The sequence below is a fragment of the Macaca mulatta genome, chromosome 12 (assembly GCF_049350105.2).
Source record: "Macaca mulatta isolate MMU2019108-1 chromosome 12, T2T-MMU8v2.0, whole genome shotgun sequence".
NCBI lineage: Eukaryota > Metazoa > Chordata > Mammalia > Primates > Cercopithecidae > Macaca > Macaca mulatta.
This window is the reverse complement of record NC_133417.1, coordinates 74,542,925-74,562,058: the sequence shown is the minus strand read 5'-3', so window position 1 is coordinate 74,562,058 and position 19,134 is coordinate 74,542,925. Positions and strand designations below refer to the sequence as shown.

Here is a 19,134-nt window from a genome sequence, read left to right as displayed (position 1 = left end):
GTATTTTTAGTAGAGACGGGGTTCCACCATGTTGGCCAGGCTGGTCTCAAACTCCTGACCTCAAGTGCCCGCCTTGGCCTCCCAAAGTGCTAGGACTCCAAGTGTGATCCACTGCACCTGGCCTCCATTTTTGAATTGGATTTTTTGCTGTTGGGTTTTAGAGGTTTTGAAAATATTCTGTATATTAATCTCTTATTAGATAACATGATCTGCAAATGTCTTCTCCCATCCCATGAGTTACCTTTTCACTCTGTTGATAATATCTTTGAGATATAAAAGTTTTTAATTTTTGGCCGGGTGCCAAAATAGTTTGTTTCAATCATGATCAAATAAGATCAGTATTTGGAATCCTTCTGATTTACTTGTTGAAGTCTTTAAGAAGTTTTCTTGATCAAATTCTTGGTTCCTGTTAGGTACAATTTTTATAAATACTTGATTTTTTTTTTGCCTTATTTTCCAGTTTTCAGGATAGTTAATTAGCTATTATCTTCCAAATGTACTTGGAAAGTACTTTTACCTTCATCTATTAGCATTTTTAGGATTTTAAACTTAATTTTTTGGAACTTTTTCTTTATAAACTTATATTTATGCTTAATGCATATCAAATGTGAGGTACCAATCATATGTTCCATCATAGTAATTCTTTCCTTCCATTGTCACTTCCTTTCTGTGCTTCAAATGGTTCTTTCTGTTCCCTCAATATTTTTCTACATTTACTAAATTAACTTATCCAAATTGCTGCTTATTAAGTTCCCAAATATTAGCATTTTACCTTTGATGAGAGATAGATTTTGGCCTTTTTTTGACCTTTTCTCCAATCTTATTGTCATTTTCTACTTTTTAAAACTCTGGTATTTTATCCCCAATTTCACAAATAGTATGTAAACTGAATTTTGAATTGCAGCACCCAATAATGAAAAATTTGATATTTCACATTAAATATGGTTGCTCTGTTCCATCAAAAATTTAAATTTATGGTAGATATCAGGTTTGGGCTACTGTTTTATGCCAACATTTTGGATTTTGAGAAATATTTTTATGAATATTAAATATATTCCTAAGTAGACAAAGTAACTGTAATTTTAAAAAATAAACTCAACATTTCTTAAAGTGCCACAGAGAATACAAATGAAAAGTTGCCAACCAGAGCATCACAGAAAAGCCATAAAAAGAATCCCATCCAATGTAAATTAATATAAACAATTAAAAGACAAAATTTGTATAAAATATTGGTAAACTGGCTTTTGGCAAATTGCCTACTTATTCCACTCAGTGCCTTCTCAACCTCCCTTGATAAATGTCACTCATTGTTCCAGTTTAAAATTTTTGGGAAATAATGTAAATGGTTTTAGTCCAGATATTCACTGCTGATTTAATCTTATGTGGCTGGGAACATGGTATATTGGGCTGACCCAGCACAGTAGAGTTGAGTGAATTCCTCCAAAATAGCGGATGGTTAGAGACAATGGTGGCTGTGCATTCTAAACCACTAAAGTTCGCATCTTGTAAGTGGTTGAAACAGGATTCTAAACTCTGTTACCTGAGTTTTATCTAAATTTCATGTTTCGCTATGTCACTGTGTTATTTGCAAATGTATCACATTAGGCTATTAATAAAGGTTTCATTGAGCCACTACTTTGAGCATGATAGGAAAGTTTCTGAAATACATGATAGTATATAGTTGTTAAATCAGAACTTGTAAAATATCAATGAGTTTAGAAAATTATACCTACATTTTCTTTTCTTTTTTTTTTTTTTTTTGAGACGGAGTCCCGCTCTGTCGCCCAGGCTGGAGTGCAGTGGCGCGATCTCGGCTCACTGCAAGCTCCGCCTCCTGGGTTTACGCCATTCTCCTGCCTCAGCCTCCCGAGTAGCTGGGACTACAGGCGCCCGCCACCTCGCCCGGCTAGTTTTTTGTACTTTTTAGTAGAGACGGGGTTTCACCGTGTTAGCCAGGATGGTCTCGATCTCCTGACCTCGTGATCTGCCCGTCTCGGCCTCCCAAAGTGCTGGGATTACAGGCTTGAGCCACCGCACCCGGCCATACCTACATTTTCAAATGCTACCTATGCATGATAGGAAAGTTTCTGAAATAAATGATAGTACATAGTTGTTAAATCAGAACTTCTAAAATATCAATGAGTTTAGAAAATTATACCTACATTTTCAAATGCTACCTATATTTAGAAAGTTCATGTTCTTAACCAATATTAAGTTATATTTCCTTTCTTTTCCAAATAGGCCAAAAATAAGTTTAATGCAAAGCAAGCAAAACAAGCAGAATTAGATTATTGCAGACTTACTGAAGCTCTTGTGGCTGAAAAGGAGAAAGAATTTCAGGACTATGCCAGAGAGGTAATTGAACTTGAATCGGAAACAACAAATAAATATATTTACCCTCTTGTAAAAGCTGTACAGGAAGGACCTGGAGGTGGCCGTGGACCAGTGCTTGTGGATAGAGGTGGATTAAGACCCAGCTATCAGGCAAATGATATTACTGGAGTCCAGCTCCCTTTTTATAACTCTCAGGGACCAAAATATAATTTTCAGAAGTCAAAGAGAAGGTTAGGTTTTACATGGTAGAAAAAAATTTTTAACATTGAGAAGACTAAGTTGTAGCATATATGAGCTTCAAATGTAAATGGATTTCTGTTAATAAAGCTGTTCTTCATCTAAGTACAATTATGTCTGATTTAATTGATCGTTCTCAGTATTTCTTTTGGGTATATATAAAACCCCAATTTTGAGATTCCTAACTGTGGTAAATTACACAAGTAAAATTTACTTTTTAAATGTACATTCAGTGGTATTAAGTACATTCAAAATATTGTATAGCCATGACCATTGTGTAGTTCCAGAATTTTTCAGTGCTCTGACTGGAAACCCCAGACCCATTCATTAAGCAGTGACTCCCCATTCCACTTCCCCACAGCCCCTGGTAACTGTTTATATGCTTTGCCTATACTGGGTATTTTGAATAAACAGAATCATACCGTGGCCTTTTGTGTCTGGCTTGTTTCACTTAGCATATTTTCAAGGTTCATCCATGTTGTGCCATTTATCAGTGCCTCATTTCAGTTTATGGCTGAATAATATTTCTCCTTGATATATTTCTTTTCTCCTCAGCAGAAATTCATATGCTTATTTGTTTTGTCCTGTGGTTAGTATCAGATAACATTAGCAGCATTACTACACTAACAATAGGATTATTGAATGAAGTTTAAGACTTCTTTGTGGTTTATTTTATGGAGTATATCTTATTAGACATGTACACATTATAATATTTTGAGGTCACTTAAAATAATTCTACATGTAGTTGTGCCAACTTGAGACAAGACGACAAAACTTGTCTTGCTTCCAAAGAGACAGAGCAGATTAGCAGTTACCAGGGGCTGTGGGGGAGGGGAATGGGGAGTGACTGCTTCATGAGTAGGGAGTTTCCAGGTGGAGCGCCAGAAACTTCTGGAACTAGATAATGGTCATGGCTATACAATACTGTGAATGTACTCAGTACTACTGAATTTTGTGTGATTTTTGTGAACTGCATTCTCTCATTTTTTTTTTCCATTTCTTATTGAGGTAAAAAACACAGAACACATAGTTTAATGTCTTAATCATTTCTAAGTATATAATTCAGTAGTGTTAAGTATATTCATATTGCTGAACAATCTGCCGAATTTTTCCATCTTGCACAATTGAAACTATGTATAAACAACTAGTCTCCATTTCCCCCTCCCCTCAGCTACTGGGAAACATCATTCTACTTTGTTTCTGTGAATTTCGACCACTACAGTATAAGTCCTTTTGTGACTATTTCATTTAGTGAACGGTCCTCAAGGTTCATCCATGTTATAGTTTGTCAGTTTTCTTCCTTTTTAAAGCTGAATACTCCATTGTATGTATATCACATTTTGTTTATTCATTCCTTCATGAATGGACACTTGGGTTGCTTCCACCTCTTGGCTATTGTGAATAATGCTCCTTTAATCGTGGATGTACAAATAACTCTAAGATCCTTTCCATTCTTTTGGACATATACCCAGAAGTAGAATTGTTGAATCATATAATTCTAAATTTTTAGAAACTCATACTTTCCTCCATAGCAGCTGAACCATTTTGCATTTCCAACAGTGCATGAAGTGCACATCCTCACTACCATGTTTTTTTTGACGGTAGACATCCTGAGTGACTTTGAGGTATTATTTCATTGTGATGGTGATTTTGATTTGCATTCCCTAAGGATTAGTAACATCGAATGTTTTTTCATATGCTTGCTGGCCATTTGTCTATCATCTTTGGAGAAATGTCTATTCAAGTCCTTTCCCCATTTTTTTCATGTTATTTGTTTTGTTGTTGAGTTGTAGTTATTGTGTATTCTAGATTGATCCCTTATCAGATAAATGATTTGCAAATACTTTTCCTTCCTTAGGTTGCCATTTCACTGTTGTGTCCTTTGCTTATTTCTCTTTAAAAGCAAATACACATGTATTTTACTCTTAACACAAAATAACTTTGTTCTTTTCACTTAATATATCCTAGAGACACAACACAGCAGATTTAAATATCTTCATTTCTTATCCAACTGGCATAGTATTCTCTTGCAAGGGTGTACCTGTTTATTCAACCAGTGGTATACCAATAGATGTTTGTGTGGTTTCCAGTCTTCTGCTATTACAAATTCTGTAATTAACAGCTGCCTTTTTTTTTTTCCCCCATATTTTTGTCGGTTAACCTTTGAGATAGATTCCTACAAATGGGAATGCTGGGTAAAGGTGTAAATTGTTCAGTGTATCATTCTCTAAGAGACCAAGTCTTGAGCAAACATTACTTATGTCATGAGCCTCTTGGAATCTGATAAAACTTGGTGGCTTTTTCAGCAGTAAGGTACACACACACATATACTCTACAATTCTGCATATAGTTTTAAGGACTTCCACAATGCCCTCTAATACACTGCACAGCACAGTGACTAACATACATCCAACATTGTGGCTCAGTATTATCTGGGTTATACTTTTTTAAAATGGCAGATTCTGTGGGCAACCATCATTCTGAGTTACTGTTTGTGGGTTTATGGACCTCAGGTTTTACGAACTGTTTTAAAGGAGTAAAATAGCTGGTTATTTTAACACTGTTATCTACTGATTCCCAAATTGTGTGCCAAGGCATACTGAGGAACCACCGTGAACTCACAAAGGCACAGCTGGTGGGACAGTTTAAACTTTTGAAACAAACTACCTGACATCTGTAAGACTAGCTAGAGGTAGTTCAACATACTAAAACTCTGCCTTTTGATGACATCCTGTCTGTAAAGCTGGATTTTCAGCAGTTGATGGGATAAAACATATATTGCACAAAATCAATGTATTATAGGAGATGGTGTATGTGATCTGATCTGAGGTTTGAGAAGTTGTGCTGTGACCAACAGTTGCAGACATCCCATTAGTAACTCATTGTGGTTAAGAATGGAACTGTAAACATATTTTTTAAAATTTCAAATGGCTAAGTTGTTGGATATACTTTAGCTATGTGAACTTTCTATTTATTTTTTATTAGAGATTGGGTCTCACCTGTGGCCCAGGCTGGAGTGCAGTGGCATGATCACAACTCACTGCAGCCTCAAGCTCTTGGACTCAAGCAATCCTCTTGCCTCAGCCTCCCAAAGTTTTGGGATTATAGGTGTGCTCCTGGCCTTTTAAACTATTTAATAAACAGATGTTAGGTATTTCTTCTGGCCCAGGGATAACACCATGTTAAAATTACTGAGACACACAGGTAAAGTGAACCAAGAAAGTCTGGGAACTTCTGCTATATATCCTTTCCTTTAAATTACATAAATACAATATATAGTGGTAATTAGTAATTTTAGACAGCTATCTTCTCCCATATTATAAAACAGGAAATAAGTTTCTACGAAATGGTTAATTACATAAATTTGTTATACAACCAACTTAGCTTGAGTGCAGGATAACATAAAACACCAGACATTACTAGTTTTTCTGCCTTACATATACAATTTATTTTACTTTAAATTGGGCTGGGCTTTCTACTAAAGGACATTGAGAAGAAAGGTAAGGCTACACAATGTTTTTAAATAATCACAAAATAATTCAGTGAAAAGAACTGAATGGCACAGCAGTGGAAACTCAACTGCTCTAATCTGCTAATTTGATAAGAGAAACTCGTAGATAAAATCTGTGGCAAAGACATAACTTGGAACAAGGCATTCTGAGTCCTGAGAGGACTTTGATGGGAGCAGGGAAATACAAAAATTATGAAAACAAGAAGTTATCAGGTAAGGAAATATGTTTAGGAAAGAAACCTAGAAAGTAAACAGAAAAAGCAGGCCGGGCATGGTGGCTCACGCCTGTAATCCCAGCACTTTGGGAGGCCGAGGTGGGCAGATCACGAGGTCAGGAGATCGAGCCCATCCTGGCTAACACGGTGAAACCCTGTCTCCACTAAAAATACAAAAAAAAAATTAGCCAGGCGTGGTGGTGGGCGCCTGTAGTCCCAGCTACTCAGGAGGCTGAGGCAGGAGAATGGTGTGATCCAGGGAGGCGGAGCTTGTAGTGAATGAGCTGAGATCGCGCCACTGCACTCCAGCCTGGGTGACAGAGCGAGACTCCGTCCCCCCCCGCCCCAAAAAAAAAGGAAACAGAAAAAGCAAATTGATGCCTGAAGTATTTTAATACACAATTTGCAGTTCATTTGTTGCACTCACATTTTATACATTTTCTTGGATAAAGCTTTTAAGAACACTCCAGATTTTGAGAGTTTAATATTCACCTGTTAATACATACAAACTACTGAATATTCAGGTTTTCACCCAGGTATATACCTTTTTGTCAATGTCAATATTCAGTATGAGGCATATATTTTCAATGACTCACAAGTTAACTAAGTGCATTTTCCCTAAATATGTCTAACGTAAGAAAAAACACCCCCAAACTAGGTAATTGTTTTACAGAATTCAATTAACATTTATGTTTACATGACTTTACCACTGTGTTATAGACACAGGATCTATTACAGTAATCCTAATGCTGAAAAAAATGCGGAGGACTTAAGAAGCAAATGGTAGTACTCTAGTAGACAGTAATACAAATTCTGAGCTTAACCTTAAAAGTTTGCTCGGACAAAAGACACACTACAATCTTAAGTATTATGATTAAATATTTACATTAGAACTTATTCTCAAACCTGGAAATTGTCCCTGCTGGCTAAATTCTTAAAGCTCAGTATTGTTAAAACTCTTTGTTCAGTTTTTTCATAATGTAAATAACTGTATATCTCTGAGAGGAAAAGTATGTTTTAATTGGTTTATTTTCATTATTTAGCTTTTGATTTTTAAAAGGCGGGATAATACAATTTAAAAAATACAAAACCAAACTGTTTATTATAGTATAGTTTATTTAATACAATGTTTAACTATAAAAGTTAATACAGCTTCCAAGTTTAAATTTTGTAAAATGCAGTTTGCAGAAAACAGTTCAACAATTACTAGACTAATGATAAGAGAAGCAGCATTTTGAAACTAATTTTACAATTGAGAAGACAACAGCTTTATTTCTAAATTTCATTAAAAAAATATAATCACAGTGACTTTTGGGCTAGGAAAAGAAGTGCATTAACTTCATTTATGTTTTTTCCTTCCACAAAGAGAGCGGCCACAATTTTGTACATCCCACATACAAACACCCAATTCATTTATCTTTCAAAATACTATATACACACAAAAGGGGAAGAAAATATACAGCATGTGCTTTTGGTAACATACGGAATTTGCTTAAAGAAAACAAGTCAAACACAAATCCACCCCACCACTCCTTCCCATAACTTTTAAACCAAACCCCTCAACAACTCCCTACTTCAACCTTATTGATGGAATTTTCTTATTCATGTCATTTTTCTTTTCCTTTAATATATACCTCTTCGTCACATAACAGGCCAAAGACTTTGCACTTGCCTGAATCCACTGAAGGCAGTTAGTTGGGAAGCCCACTGTGGGCAGTTGTGCCAGTCAATGCTGTACTTCCTGGGGCTTATTAATTTTTAAAACAAGTATTTGTAACAAAACACATCTTTTCACAATAAACAGCTTATCAACCTATAATCCTTAGTTTATTCAACTGTAAATGTATTAATCCAAAATGAAATAATTACAGTAAACATAATCAAAAGGAAAAAGAATACCCATTTTGTTTCTTTATAACAAATCAGCTATATGGTAGGTATTTAAAGTACCTTCTGGTGAAGGCAAACTCAACAAGCTTCTACAGAAAATTAGCATAAAAAGTTTAATGTGATGAAAACTATATTACTAACTGGAATGAAGTACAATAAACTACTAAGAAACATACTAACTTGCTACATATACTAACTAAAATAAATTAGAATTGTCAAGTTAATACCACTACCCAAAATACACCCAAAATACCAGAGATCCAATGTGTGCCTATCCATAATGAAGAGATCTTTAATTGTTTAGCTCCATACCTTCCACTAGGCACAAATATCAAAGGCCATTCAGCAAAGCCGTCCATGCATCAGCATCACACTTGTGCAAAGGCAGATTTATCAGATACATTCTTTGCAACTTCTGAGAGCTTCAATTAAGTAACTTAAAAGAAAACTACATTGCTCTATGAACTTACCAACTATAGAGTAATTTAATCAAAGAATGTTTTAAAGCAATCCAGTAGCTTCTCTACTGCTTATTTCAGTAACATTAATCTCACCATAGTGTCAATTTCTGTGGCAGATGGCTTACCCAGAAAAATAATTCATACAAAATAACCATGAAAATTCTACATATTGAAAAAGTTTTCTCAGCTATCACCAACTGAGCAATAAAAATACATCAGCTTAAATATTTTTAAAAGGATATTAAGTCAAAGATACTTTGACATGAACCATAAATTCAGACGTAACTATAAAACCAACTTGATGAGAAAGTAATAGTTGACTTTTAGGAAAACAATGTTCAAAGCAAAAATTAAAGATGGCACAACTACTAAATGTAACAAAAGGAAAGGACCATTTGAGCCATGTGCTATTCAGATGCATGCGCAGATCTTGAGGTACAGTTAATGCTGTTTAGTCATTTAAAAAATGTTTATATTCTAAAAATAAAATCTAGTTGATTGTCCTTCTCTCAACTCCTTCACATCTGCTCTGTAAAGAGAGCTAATAAAACTTTAAAATAAGGACTATCAATAATGCGGAGCATGGAGTTGCTCTTTTGATAACCCAAACAGAATACTGGGAATAGAAATTACTACAATTTTCTCCCTATGGTTCCTTTTTGGAACTCTAAGATTTGGACATCCTTGTGTATAATTTTTAGATAAAGCTCTGGGATCAGACAACATATAAGAATTTTTACTTAGCATGGACTTAACTGTTATTAGAAATCCTTTCTTAACACCTTTCTTAAAGCTCAAATAGTTTATAACAACAATTTTAAAATGCAGTTAACTGAAATTAGGACAAACAATAACTTGCTTAAAATACGTAACATTATATAGCTTGGGCACTCAGACTCAATTATCCCTAATGTGGGTTTGTGGTCAGTCTCTAAGAAATCAATCACCCTGGATTATAATAAACATCTACAACTTTCATCATCAGAAAAAAAAAATTTGGGAAGATTTCATTGTGGATATCTGTATTACAATTTCCCAAGCAATCTTATGGTCATTACACTATTCATTCTGCAACAGCTACCACAATGCCAAATATATCAATATTGCATTAATCAATAATGGGAAGTATCATGTTAAGCACTGCTTTATTCAGTACAAATAGCATTGAGTAGCTACCGGATTTACCAAGAAGCTATCTTGGTAACAGAGTTGACACTACACTGACAAATATTAAAGTACAAAACTCTCTAGAGAATACTATTAATTGGAATTTTGAAATTTCCTTTCAAATGAGGCAGGTTTTACGTTTGCTGGATGTTCAATGTTTTATTTAGAAATGACATTACAGAATAAAAGGCCACACATCACAAAAATGGCAAAATACAACACCCAAAACTCTAAATGGACTTTGGATATGTTTAGTGTTTAACTCTGTAAACTATCAAAATTTGCAACTTTCTACTCTACTCTATATGGCAATGTTATACATGCCAAGTTAAAATAACATTAACAGTAATGGTATAAAACCACCCGAATAGAAAGAAACCAGAGTCATAAACATGCTATAGCCTATCGTGATACATATATAGAAAAGATGCATTTTCTTGCCACTTGGAACTCACAGCTATGAGAGTTAGAGCAGTTCAATTAAAAGAAACAAACAAAATCCATGCAGAGTTAACACTCAACTCTATATAGGTTGGAGGCCAAAAAAGAGAAATCTTAGAAGGTAATGCATCAATACTAACAATTTTTAGAATCTGTATAGCTTAAGGACCTGCGCAAATGGTATGTTTTAATGAGAAACGCTTTTTCTTTTTTTAAATTTTAGAGAAGGGTAATAATAATTAAAACGTTCCCAAAACTCTTCAAACCAAAAGCAACACAGAATTGAGAATCACAATCTGATTTTCCAAGGTATAGTTCCTGTCAAATGCTGTATAACAGCAACTCAAGCTCAATCAGTACATCAACGGAAAAAAATTACTCTTATGATTTTTATAGGCAGTTAAGTAAAACACAACTAGACAGGAAAAGCATTAATAGGAAACAAGCTATGGCTCAAACTATAAAGAATAGAGTATGAAGTGCAATATAAATAACTAAACATCTATTTAAAGCACAAATTACTATAAAATCAAAAGTTATGACTTAAGATCTCAGGTTATTAGGACCCTGCTTCTGTGTAATTAAAAGAAACCGCTGCAAACCTCTATTATTAATGCAATCAGAAAATCTATACAAGATGTCTTCTAGTGGCTTCTAAAGTTACTTTAATCATGAGAAACACAAGCTTTTGTAACAATGCATTGCAACCATTCCAAATGGCTGACTAAACAAATTAGGATGCTATTGGCTAATTGTTGCAACACAGTAATGCATACATAAAATAGTTAAACACAGCACACAATACTACACCAAAGTGTTTTTCTCATTTCAAGTTTATTAAAACTTTAGCAGTACAAATTATCCACATTGCAGATTATCAAAAGATCAACTCAATGAAATCCACATTAAGAAAAAAGGACAAACATAAAACAACCCAAAAACAATGAAAAGGAAAACAACATAAAGGAGATTCATTAGCAAGTCTCTCAAACTTAAAATTCGAAACAGAATGGAAGTTTATATCACTCACTCATCCACTTTTGTCTTCATCTGTTCCAGGGCTTGATTCATGATCAAATTTTTTATTTTTTTCATGTACATGGTCATTTTCTTGACCCTTTGATTTTTGGTTTTCTTTTTCCACTGAGGATCTGATCTTCTCATCCTCCTTATTTTTCAATGTAGAGGACTTTAATTCATTGTCCTGACTGTTTTGTTTTATTTTTGAGAAGGGACTTTGATCTCTATCAGCCTTTTTTTCCCTGCTATTATTTGAGCTATTATGATCATGACTTTTAGAGTACATTCTTTTCTCACTCTCAGAATTTTCTTTTCTGTGTGAGCTCTTACTTTCTTGGTTTCTGTATTTTTCTTTGTTTCTGCTTTGACTTTCTTCTCTCTCTGAGCTCCGTGAGTCTCTCCTCCTTCTCCTCCTATCTTTACTTCTTGATCTTCCTGGTGTCATTCTTCTCTCTCGGCTTCGTGACCGTCCTCTTCTCCTGTATTCCTGTTCTCTGTATCTATGGTACTCCTTGCTTCTGCTGCGATCTCTGTCATGGGTTCTTGATCGCACTCTTCTGCTTCTGTCCCTACTTCTGCTTCGTTCTCTTGTTCTGCTATTATAACTGTGTTTACCTTTAGTTATATCACATTCTCTACTCCTGGATTGTGCACGTCTATCCTTTTCCTTACTTTTACTATGATCATGCTCATTACTCTTTGATTCTAACTGTTTAGACTTCTCTTTACTTCTACTCCTTTCCTGATCTTTTCCTTTAGAATCAGACTGCTTTTCTTTTTCTTTAACATTCTCATGATCCCTTCCTTTACTCCGTGACCTCATCCTCTTTTCTTCATGTCTATTATGTTTTGAATCTCTTTCTTTACTCTTTGATTTCTCTTTACTCTTACTCCTACTTTTAGATTTGGCCCTTTTCTTCACTTTGTTTTTATATTTATCATCTTTTTCTGAATTTCTTCTGATGTCTCTCTCTTTGCTGTTAGATTTATGGTCTTTAACTTTCTTTTCCTTTTCATTTTTTCTGTTTGGACTCTCAGATACATTCCTGTGATCCGTTATTTTTCTCTCTTTTACTCTAACTGGACTTCTCTGATTTTCTTTTATTTCATTCAACTCACTCCTAAAAAATAAGAAAAAGGATTGGGGAAATGTTATTAGAAAAAGAATTGTAGATATTATTGGCTAAAATGATATTCTACTCTTCTTAAGGTATTCAGCAATAATTAAAATGACAATAAAATAACTTTATGTATAATAGTAAAAACAAATACTTATTACATTTGAAATAATAGTTAAATCTTACTTATCCCCTTTGATCCATCTTTCACCGCTTGATACCCTCATTCTTTGAGCTCTCTGCATCTCTTGCCTCCAATGTGGAGGAGTCTCACTACGTCTGAAACGATCCCTTGATCTGGATCTGGAAGGAGTTCGGTAACGCTAAAGAAAATTAAAAGGGGGAAAAATTAATGTATAAAAGTATAGAGGGACTCACATGAGTGCTGGGAGAGAGGGAAGTACTGGGCTTGAGGGTCAGGAGGTAGTAAGGGGTACAAAATTTAAAAATACATAAAAAGCATTATAATAGTAGCTAAAAAGCATATGTTTCTAGGTTAAAATAAAACGTCTGATATTTCTATGCCCTGAAAATTACTAAAATTTCCCAATTTTCATGTAGGAAATCAATGAGGCAGAGAAACTTAAGTTGTCATGTTGCAAATTCCAAGTTAAGAAACATTAATCACAAAAACTCTAGCCACTAGCCATACATGTCTTCTCCATGGAAGAGTCCTATCCAAGTAATGCTAGAGCAACTTATAAGTTGCCAAGTTCAATCTAAATGTTATATATACTTAATGTTTCAAAGCAACCATTTCTCATATTGTGGAGAAAATAGAGTATATGTGTAGATGTTCACTTATTCAACCCTTAGGATGACCAAACACTCTACTACATACTGAGAGAACATTAGTGAGCCAAGATATATGAGTGTGCTTTCCTGGAACTTATAGTCTACAGGACTTGGAGAGCATGTGAATGAACATATAATTAGTTATATTAAACATATATGCAGCTACAATAGAATGTGTATAAAAGGAAAAGGGAAAAGATGCTGAGACAGGAAGTTTCCGAGTTAAGAAGAAAAGACAGACCAAATATGGCCAAAGCTAAAAATTACAAGGGAAACTAGTACTAGATAACATTGATGAGGTAAGCAAGGACTAGGTTTTGTGAAGTGTCATAGGCCATCGTAGTAATTTTGGATTTATCCTAAGATCAATGGTAAAGGAGTAGCACAAAAATCAGACTTTCATTTTTAAATGACAATTCTGGCTACTATTTAAAAAAAGATTAGACAGTGAATCTCAAAGTGGGATCTGGGATTTAAAGGCTCAGGGGTCAAAACTATTTTCATAATAATATCACAACATTTGCCTTTTCCATTTTCATTCTTTCATTATCATACAATAGTGTTATTCAGTTTACATGTTTTGATATCATTACCTTCACAGCTAATGGAACGTGTGCTTATATATTCTTATGTTTTAAATATTTCTCAGTACTAATTCCTAAAAGAGTAAATATTGATAGATATAACCCACACCAACAAAAGTTCTTTTGGGTCCTCAGTAATTTTTAACATGAAAGAGATACTGAGATTAAAAAAAATTGAGAACTATCAAAATTTACAGTTCAGACAATATGATGGAGTTGAATTAACATGGCAGGGGTAAAGCTTGAAACACATGAATTTCCGAGTATTTAGGAGGCAGAAATGACAGTATTTGGTGATGGGTAAGATACCTCTATGTGTCTTACCATAGTTAAGTTATTTGCATAGTTAAGGTATAAACCGAAAGGGGAGAATCAGATTATTCTTGGGAAGGAACTGCACAGGTGGTGGTGCCAGTCACTAAAAGCAGTAACCTAAAGAAGGTTCAGATTTGAAGAGGAAGAGCTTGTGCTCAACTTCGTAAAAGCCAAGTTTGAGGTACTCATTAGTCAAATGAGTCTTTGGAGCTAAAAAATGCAGAAAAAATTTGATAATTACCAGCCATGGGAGTCATGAAATTGCTCAAGGAGTATATGCAGTGTGAGAAGAGTTGAATGGGAACCTTGAGGTACTACAGTATTTAAAGGTTAGGTAAATGGCTGGACTCGGTGGCTCATGCCTGTAATTCTAGGACTTTGGGAGGCTAAAGACAGGCAGATTGCTTGAGCTCAGGAGTTCGAGACCAGTCTGGGCAACATGGTGAAACCCCATTTTTACAAAAAAATACAAAAATTAGCCAGATGTGGTGCTGCACACCTGTAGTCCCAGCTACTTGGGAGGCTGAGGTGGGAGGATTGCTTGAGACTGCAAGGTTGAGGCTGCAGTGTTCCTTGATTGTACCACTGCACTCCAGCCTGGGTAAAAGTGAGATCCTGTCTCAAAAAAAAGGTCAGTTTAAGGAGTATGAGCTAGCATTAGAAATGTACAACAGACTGGCTAGAGAGATAGAAAGAATATGTGATAAAAGAAATGTGGAGGCCGGGCACAGTGGCTCACGCCTATAATCCCAGCACTTTGGGAGGCCGAGGCAGGTGGATCACCTGAGGTTAGGAGTTTGAGACCAGCCTGGGCAACATGGTGAAACCCCATATCTACTAAAAATACAAAAATTAACTGGGCATGGTGTAATCCCAGCTGCTAGGGGGAGCTGAGGCAGGAGGACTGCTTGAACCTGGGAGGTTGGCCGGGCGCGGTGGCTCAAGCCTGTAATCCCAGCACTTTGGGAGGCCGAGACGGGCGGATCATGAGGTCAGGAGATCGAGACCATCCTGGCTAACACGGTGAAACCCCGTCTCTACTAAAAAATACAAAAAACTAGCCGGGCGAGGTGGCGGGCACCTGTAGTCCCAGCTACTCGGGAGGCTGAGCCAGGAGAATGGCATGAACCCGGGAGGCGGAGCTTGCAGTGAGCTGAGATCAGGCCACTGCACTCCAGCCTGGGCGACAGAGAGAGACTCTGTCTCGGGGGGGGGGGGGGGGCGAAGGAACCTGGGAGGTAGAGGTTGCAGTGAGCTAAGATTGCGTCACTGCACTCCAGCCTGGGCAACAAAGTGAGCCTCCATCTCAAAAAAAAAAAAAAAAAAGAAATGTGGAAAGAATATTACAAGGAGCAAGTAAGATGAAGACTAAAAATGCTAAAAATGATCCACTGGATTTTGTGATATGGAGCTAATTATGCATCAAGTGCTGTTTTCAGCAGAACAGTGCTAGTGGAAGACAACTGAAATGCTTGAGGAATAAGTAGGAAGTGAAGACATAAGACAGAAAAGTGTAGCCAAGTTTCTATAAAGTTTTGAAAGCAGAAGATACTTAAATTCTGATGAGGACACTCTAGTAAATAAAAAAAGAATAAAATACAAGAATAAGGTTAAGTTTTATTTATTTTTAACAAGAATACAAATACAGTGATTGCAAAGTAACAAGGGAGACAAGAAAGACCTCGATCCCATTTTATACCATGTAAATGTAAAATCTATATATCATGGATTTTCTGTTGTGAAGTACCAACATACAGAAGCTGTTTAAGAAAGAGAATATGTAATTCAATGTTTGCGTCTCCCCTAAATTTTACTTACTTGCACATTAAAATAATATTTAAGAAACACCCTAAAATTATTTAAGGAAGACAAATGCAGTATTGTGAAGATCTCTGGGAGAAAGAATCACCTACCCTTGGTCCTCTTCCTTTAATTTTCCTGCCAGATCTAGTAACTAAAAGTCGTCTCTGGTATGAAGCAGGCTGGGAGTTAGGTGGATTACTAGAAGAAAGCAAAGAGAAAGTTAACACAATTTTAAAAACAACTTTTGTTGGCCTGGCATGATGGCTCACGCCTGTAATCCCAGCACTTTGGGACGCCAAGGCGGGCGGATCACAAGGTCAAGAGATCGAGACCATCCTGGCCAACATAGTGAAACCCTGTCTCTACTAAAAATACAAATATTATCTGGGTGTGGTGGCACGTGCCTGTAATCTCAGCTACTCGGGAGGCTGAGGCAGGAGAATTGCTTGAACCCAGGAGGCAGAGTTGCAGTGAGTCGGGATTGCGCCACTGCACTTCAGCCTGGCAACAGAGCAAGACTCTGTCTCAAAAAAAAAAAAAAGTCCTTTATTATTATTTCTTTTGAGACGGGGTCTTACTCCGTCACCCAGGTTGGGGTGTAGTGGTGTGATCTTGACTCACTGCAACCTCTGTCTTCCTGGTTTCAAGCTATCCTCCCACTTGAGTCTCACAAGTAGCTGGAACTACAGGTATGCACCACCATGCCTGGCTAATTTTTTGTATTTTTGGTAGAGACAGGGTTTCACCATGTTGCCCAGGCTTGAACCTCTGAGCTCAAGCAATCCACCCGCCAAGGCCTCCCAAAATGCTGGGATTACAGATGTCAGCCACTATGCCCGGCCCCATGATGTGTGATTTTAATAAAAATGAATCTAGGCCGGGCACAGTGACTCATGCCTATAATCCCAGCACTTTGGGAGGCCAAGGTGGACGGATCACGAGGTCAGCATATCAAGATCATCCTGGCTAACACAGTAAAACGCCATCTCTACTAAAAATACAAAAAATTAGCTGGGCGTGGTGGCATGCGCCTATAGTCCCAGCTACTCAGGAGGCCAAGGCAGGCGAATCGCTTAAACCCGGGAGGCGGAGGTTGTAGTGAGCCGAGATCATGCCACTGCATTCCAGCCTGCGCGACAGGGCGAGACTCTGTCTCAAACAAACAAACAAACAAAAAACCATAATAAAAAAATAAAAATAAAAATGAATCTGTAGAATACAGCTTTATTCATCTTAAATTAACAAATTTAAAATTCTATATACAGTTCGTCCCTGTATCCGGAGGTTCCACATCTGAAGATTCAACCAACCAGGGATTAAAACTATTTGAAGGGGAAAAAACCCAACTGAAAAAATAAAAAAATTAAAAAACCCCCAAATATAGTAAAACAAGTATTTACATAGCATTTACACTATATTATTATATAGATTATCATAACACACTAGATATTATAAGTAGTCTAGAGATGATTTAAAATATATGGGAATATTAGATTATATGCAAATACTATGTTATTTTTCAAAAGAGACTTAAACATCTACATAGTTTGGTATCTGCAAGGGGTCCTGAAACCAATTCCCCATGGATACAAAAGACAAATGTATAATCAGTGGTTATCAAGCCAAAATGGAATGACCAGAGAGTGCTACTAGTAAGTAGGGCCCAGGAGGCAGAAATGCTAAGGCCTTGAAATGTGGTCAGCATGAAGAACTTTCCTGCCTCGAAATGCCAATCATGTCCTATTGAGAAATACTGCTATATATACTCATTACTAAGACGAAACTAATTTGATAGTGCTAAGAAAAATTAATGTAGAAGAGCTCAGAAGGAGCTAATGCTGTCGAGAGAACAATTTTAAAATTATCTTATCCCAAAGTACCTTATTATCCTTTAAAAGTTGCAACAGAACTGTACAGAAATGTTAAGTAATGTGAACTAAGCAACGACAAGCTGGTCTGAATTAGTCAAACATTCATATCATGGTTTATACCAAAAAGGGAAGCTGTTTGTTTTCCAAAAATAGTACATCAGTTAATATTTAATTAGCACATTACCAACATCCATGTAAGTGATATGTGAAAAGTTGTTCAAATACTTTTTTTTTAATCTTTATTTCCTTGGAAACATCCTTTCCAATACTAGCAGAAAAATTAACTCAATCCAACTCCTCAAAATTACAAAGTTTCAAATACTACATCCTATTTTTATATTTTTATTGTATAGAAAGGATTGAAGTATAGAAAGATTACTCAAAATTTTTTTTTTTTTTTTTTTTTTAAGACAGTGTCTCACTCCCATCACCCAGGCTGGAGCTCAGTGGCATGATTACTGCACTCTGCAGCCTCAACTTTCTGGGCTCTGGTGATTTTCCCATCTCAGCCTCCTGAGTAGTTGGGACTACAGGCGTGCACCACCATACCCAGCTAATTTTTGTTTTAGTGGAGGTGGGGTTTTGCCACGTTGCCCAGGCTTGTCTCAAAATCCTGAGCTCAAGAGATCTGTCCACCTTGGCCTCCCAAAGTGCTGGGATTACAGGTGTGAGCCCTATGCCTGGCCAAGAATGTTATTATTTGTATTATGACAATGCATTTCTGATCATAACTAACAGAAAGATTTCAATATTCTTTTCTACTTTTGGACATAGTTATTAAAATGACTGATAAAGAACAATTAGCATTACAGATATTAATAATGTAGATTTACGTAGTAAAATTTTTTCAGGATTTGAACATGACATCAGTTTTTATTACAATACTGTAAACCAAGTAAGGAAAACAGCAGTTTTTCCTATTAGATTAACTGAAAAACCAAGGTTCTTATTTGCTTAAAAGTTTAATGTACACTAATAACACGATAAAACACTACCTTGTTTTACTGGTTAAACAGTATCTTGTTATTGGTTTAGAATGCAGCTTAACATCTCTTTTTTGTATTAGTGTTTATTATAACTACTTCACAATCTACTTGTAATTTAAGTCAATTTACCTTTCTAATTATGTGGTTGGCAAAAAAGAACTTTGCAGAAGAACATTTTATTAAAAAGATTTCAATCTTGGGACAAGGTCAATTAAATCTTGTTTAAAATAAATAAAAACTAGGCCGGGCGCGGTGGCTCAAGCCTGTAATCCCAGCACTTTGGGAGGCCGAGACGGGCGGATCAGGACGTTAGGAGTTCGAGACCATCCTGGCTAACACGGTGAAACCCCGTCTCTACTAAAAAATACAAAAAACTAGCCTGGCGA

At 36.1% G+C, this 19,134-nt stretch overlaps 2 protein-coding genes across 7 annotated transcripts in view; one reads left to right on the top strand and one right to left on the bottom strand.

Annotated features, from left to right (window-relative positions):
- The window catches only part of CFAP210 (cilia and flagella associated protein 210), a 56,978-nt gene extending 54,301 nt beyond the window's left edge, over window positions 1-2,677 (top strand). The window contains exon 9 of the mRNA XM_028830820.2: window positions 2,242-2,677. Coding sequence (XP_028686653.1) covers window positions 2,242-2,583 — 342 coding nt within the window. The 3' untranslated portion in view covers window positions 2,584-2,677. The remainder of the gene's footprint in view (window positions 1-2,241) is intronic.
- An 8,396-nt stretch (window positions 2,678-11,073) lies between these two features.
- Window positions 11,074-19,134, bottom strand: part of PPIG (peptidylprolyl isomerase G) — a 57,513-nt gene continuing 49,452 nt past the window's right edge. For 5 of the 6 annotated variants that reach the window (XM_015110254.3, XM_028830538.2, XM_077956444.1 and 2 more), the window contains exons 12-14: window positions 16,002-16,089; window positions 12,581-12,717; window positions 11,074-12,397 (exon numbers count right to left, since the gene is read on the bottom strand). In XM_015110254.3, coding sequence (XP_014965740.1) covers window positions 11,287-12,397; window positions 12,581-12,717; window positions 16,002-16,089 — 1,336 coding nt within the window. In that variant the 3' untranslated portion in view covers window positions 11,074-11,286. The remainder of the gene's footprint in view (window positions 12,398-12,580; window positions 12,718-16,001; window positions 16,090-19,134) is intronic. The other variant, NM_001266543.1, reaches the window with a different exon arrangement.